The following is a 5139-nucleotide window of genomic DNA, read 5'->3' as shown; positions in this document are numbered from 1 at the left end:
ACGTTAAATTGTTGTGATTTTCTAATATTTCAGTTAGATTTTTAATTTAATGGTGTTAACAACAGGAAGTCACAATTACGAGTTTTAAAGTAATTACAAAATGAAGTCAATATTTTTATTTTCAAACTTTTAATTTCGATTTTAAAGCTCATAATTATGAGATTGAAGGTAGATATTTCGACTCTCACATTTATAATATTGAGATATAAAATTATAACTAAAATATTCAAACTAATATGTTTATGAGATAGAAAGTCACGCTGTTTGTAAGGAGTCTTGCTCCAATTTTTCTACTTTTTATTTATTATTTTTATTTCAGAAACCAAAATTTGTTTCTGAAAAGAAAAGTGCAAAACTTCAATTCTGTCACATGAAAAATATTGTTGTTCTTTTGTTATTGTAACATTTTCAGCATTAAAGACGAAATTTCTAAAAACAAATCTAAGATACTTAATATATATAATTTACACAAGCTGTTTATAAATAAAAATATTTCATTTCGCTGTATCAAACTAAACATTTAAATGTATAGTTGTTTATACAATACACTTGTAATTGCTAGTATTGGACAACAGAAGGCGATGTTTTACTGATGACCCAATCTTTAGGAAATGCTTTTATTTTGAAACTCTCACCGGATGCGACATGACGTGACGTTTTCTGACGTTGTTTATAGATGGATCTACGCAGCATCAGCGGGGTGTGTTTATGTTCCCACGCATGAAGGTGATCAGGGAGAAGCGGCGGCATGGTGATGATTGGACACTTTGCGCGTTTGGAGCGGCGCTGCGCGCAGTGAGTGCGCAGTGAGTGCACTGGTTGGAGCTTTTTGCGCGCAGCTGGAGCGGCTCCAGGGATGCTGCGGCTGCTCTGGCTGCAACCCGGGGCTGCGCCCTCCACCTCCGCCTCTTCACGCGTTGCCCCCCATCCCAGTCTGTAAGATGGGGACCAGTCTGTCCAGTCTGGCAGCCTTCCAGTCGCTGCACATCGTCATGCTGGGTTTGGACTCTGCCGGGAAGACCACAGTCCTTTACCGGCTCAAATTCAACGAGTTCGTCAACACGGTTCCCACCATCGGCTTCAACACGGAACGGATCCGGCTGGGTGGCCCCGGCGCCTCCCGAGGCATCAGCTGCCACTTCTGGGACGTCGGGGGCCAGGAGAAGCTGCGGCCCCTGTGGAAGCCCTACAGCCGCTGCACGGACGGAATCGTGTACGTGGTGGACTCCGTGGACGCGGAGCGGCTGGAGGAGGCCCGCGCCGAGCTGCACCGGATCACCCGCTTCCAGGAGAACCAGGGGACCCCGCTGCTGGTCATCGCCAACAAGCAGGACCTGCCGCGGGCCCTGGACGTGGGGGACATCGAGAGGCAGCTGGCCCTGTCCGAGCTGAGCCCGTCCACGCCGTACCACGTCCAGCCGGCCTGTGCCATCATCGGAGAGGGGCTGAACGAGGGCATGGACAAGCTGTATGAGATGATAGTGAAAAGGAGAAAGACTCTGAAGCAGAGGAAGAAGAAGTGACGCATGAGAAGCTGCCAGTAAACTTTATATGGAAGGAAAAACATTTAATTCCCTCAATCTGAATGTAGCAGAAAGAGAAGAACTGGAGGAAGATAGGAGGAGGACCAGGGCCACTGAAGACAGAAACAGAGGAGATCCGTGGAAAAACCTGGAAAATACAGAGCTACTGAAGTCAAAAACCTGCAAGGAAAAAAATTTGAAATTTTTAGATTAATTTCAGAAATTTTACAGGAAAAAAACTGGAAAATTCAGAGTTCCAAAAGTCAAAATATTGCAAGAAAAAAAAATAGAAATTCTGAGATTAGATTCAGGAATTCTCTATTAAATTCCTGAATTGGAGATTTTTGGATTAATCTCCATTTCTGAGTTTTCTTTTCTAACCGATTTTTTTATTTTTCAAACTTAGAAATTCTCTTGTTTTTTCTAGAATATTTCTTAGATCAAGCTCCAGATTTCTGAGGTTTTTTCCCACAATTCTTTTGACATGTTTTCTCAACCTACTCCTACTTTTTCTTTATCTACAGTGGCCCTAACACACTGTGGTAAACATCTTGCTTTGAAAACCTCATCATAAAATCAAATTTATGGATACATTTAACTTCTTCAGAAGGACTCAGAAATATCTGTGGTTTGAATATTTTATTCTTCCTCTCTGGTGTCATTTAATTCAAATATTTGGTTTGTGTTCAAAGCGGTGAAGATTCAGACAAACTGGACGCTTAACAGAATAACTTGCACTAAGCATTCATCAGTCATAAATGGATAAAGTCTAAAAACCCTGAAAGATTTGTTGGTTTTGATAGTTTGCTGAAATTGTTTCCAGAAATCCACTGATTAAAATTTCCTGCTAGTTAAATCAGACCAAATCCTTAGTAATTATTTGTTTTGGATATTTTATCATTTTATTGTAACCAAATGTATACTTGTTGCTGATTTTGTGATGCAGACATCAGGACAGAAAGAGTCTTCCTTAGATTAACTTGTAGTTATGCAAACCAGCCGGCTGAACCTGAAGCATCGACATCACATCCTGTCGTTCAAACGTTTGATTCACATCCTGAATCGTGTCAAAGCTTCACATCTGAACCAAACTAGCAGCATGTTGGTCCAGCTGGTGAATATTTGTAGCTCCAACCGGACGGAGCTCCTGGTTGCTCCTGCATGACAGCCGCTCTGATTCCAGACAATATTTATCTGTATCTGTGTGTTCAAGCCAAAATACAGCGAGACCAAACCATGTGTTATGTGCCAAATTGTAAAAAAAAAAAAAAAAAGTATTTTTGGGATTAAAATCTTTATAAACAAGCTCATGTTTGTCATCTGTGTATTATCTCAATATGTATGTGTGTGTGTGTGTGTGTGTGTGTGTGTGTGTGTGTGTGTGTGTGTCTATGGAGGACCAAAACAGACATAATAAAAAATAAAAGAATAAATATATACATGAGATAATAAGAAATAAAAGAATAAATATATAAATTAAAGAATAAATATATATTTAGTTTCTCCTTTTCCTTACACATGAGTTTTCGTCAAGTAATGCATATATTTTCTTTCTTATTTCCCTCAAAAATGCGTTTGTGCCAAGAAAAAGAGGTATTTTTGTTTGTCGTTTTTTGCTTCTCCCTTTTCTGCTGTGTTACTGACTGCAGTGAAGTTAGTTGCATGTTGGATATTGGATTTTCCAATATCCGCAGAGTAAGTGGCGTTTAGCTCAAGGTTGATCTGATTTATGAACGCTAATTTCAGCCAGCCGTTCTCTAGCTCCCTCCTCAGCGCTCGGAGGTTCAGTTCACTGCATTCGGTAACACAACAAAACCACCAAGATGAAGTTTGTTTTGGTCTGTGGCCTGCAAAGATGGCACCGAGCGACTGTACCTAAACGCCCCACAACGTCTGACGCAGTAACGTTGGTTCTAAAGCTCTATTGGCCAATAGTAGACATAGAAGGCAGCTTCTCATTAACATAACGATGCAGCAGAAAAACAGAAAACGAAAAACAAGCAGAAAAACAGCAAGCAGAAAAGGGAGGAGCAAAATATCTATTTTTCTTGACAAAAACACATGTTTAGGGGAAATAAGAAACAAAATATATACAAAATATATACATTATTTGACGGAAACTCAAGTGTTAGGAAAAAGAGAAACTAAATATATATTTATGCTATTATTTCTTATCAAAATATATATTTATTCGTTTATTTATATATTTATTCTTTTATTTACTATATCAAATATATATATGTTATATATTTATATATTATTTTTTATATATATGTGGGATATATATTTATTCTTTTGTTTACATATTTATTTTTTTATTTCTTATTATGTCGGTTTTAGTCCTCCATATGTGTCTAGTAGTAGATGTTACCTACCTACCTACCTACCTACCTACCTACCTACCTACCTACCTACCTACCTACCTACCTACCTACCTACCTACCTACCTACCTACCTACCTACCTACCTACCTACCTACCTACCTACCTACCTACCTACCTACCTACCTACCTACCTACCTACCTACCTACCTATACATACTATAAAGAGAGAGACATCGTCTCCCGCTGCTCCTCCGCTGTCTCCCGCTGCTCCTCCGCCATCTCCACAGTCTCCCGCTGCTCCTCCGCCGTCTCCCGCTGCTCCTCCGCCGTCTCCAGAGTCTCCCGCTGCTCCTCCGCCTCCCTGTGCTCTGTCCTAGGCTCTGCCTTTTGGGCCCAGTCTCCTGCTGGGGGACTTTGCCCCCTGCACCGGTGCCGCCCGCTGGACCCGCCTCCAGGGTCCACCTTTGCCTACTGGATTATTTCAGTGGAGATTTCAGACTGTGGCAGGAAGCCGGAGTACCCGGAGAGAAACCTGCAAACAGGAAACCTTTTTACCTTTTGTCCTCTGGTGTCTGATCATCTCTTCTCGTAAATGTAAATGAAACCATTGTTGAGCATGTCTTCACTGCAGTCACTGTCTGCAGTGAAGACATGCTCGTTGTCTGCCTTCACGGTTCGTTCTCCCTTCATTAAGAAACAGTAAACTTCTGCTAGCTTTGGATCCCCACAGATGACAGAGGACAGGTGGTACGTCTCCGTTCCACATTCTGCAGGCACATCGATGGTCTGAGTGGCTTTTGTTTGGTATTTCCTGGTCAACCTGTGCAGAAAAAATACCAGGACCTTGTTATCGGTCAGGCAGTGTTTTTTCTGCCAGGGTGACCCGCAGCCTGAACAACGGCGTTTGCACGCCAAATCCAACCAGTATTCAAGCAGTACAGATATACTGGTTGAAAATAATACTGGTGGAAGGGCAATGAGGGCGCCGTCGTTCAGCCGCCTGAGGGAAGAGGCTCCACAGTTAGAGCAGGAGTCGTTGTCGTACAACTCTCTATCTGTGTCGCCGCCAAACGAATCCAGCCAGACCAGCACAGACTCCAGCAAACTTTTTGTGTCGAAATCCTTTCCCACGCCTGATGGCAGCTTCTTCTCCCTCAGCTCCATCAGAACTGGGGAAAGGTCTTCCTGACTAAAATGCTTGCCGGGCTGACGGACAGCTGAGAGGAGGAGACTCCCACAGCAGGGGATGGATGATGCCTCCAGAAAAACCCTTTCCTGAGCGAGACACCGCT

General features: G+C 42.2%; 1 protein-coding gene across 1 annotated transcript; it reads left to right on the top strand.

The window, feature by feature from the left end:
• Window positions 1–586: 586 nt before the first annotated feature.
• On the top strand, window positions 587–2828 carry LOC103457342 (ADP-ribosylation factor-like protein 4C). The gene has a single exon (XM_008397384.3). The coding sequence runs from the start codon at window positions 942–944 to the stop codon at window positions 1521–1523; it is 582 nt and encodes a 193-aa protein (XP_008395606.1). The 5' UTR covers window positions 587–941; the 3' UTR covers window positions 1524–2828.
• Window positions 2829–5139: the final 2311 nt, after the last annotated feature.

The sequence above is a fragment of the Poecilia reticulata genome, chromosome 2 (genome assembly GCF_904066995.2).
Source record: "Poecilia reticulata chromosome 2, P_reticulata-male-v2, whole genome shotgun sequence".
Lineage (NCBI taxonomy): Eukaryota > Metazoa > Chordata > Actinopteri > Cyprinodontiformes > Poeciliidae > Poecilia > Poecilia reticulata.
The sequence above is the reverse complement of the archived record's forward strand: the minus strand, read 5'-3'. Positions and strand labels throughout refer to the sequence as shown.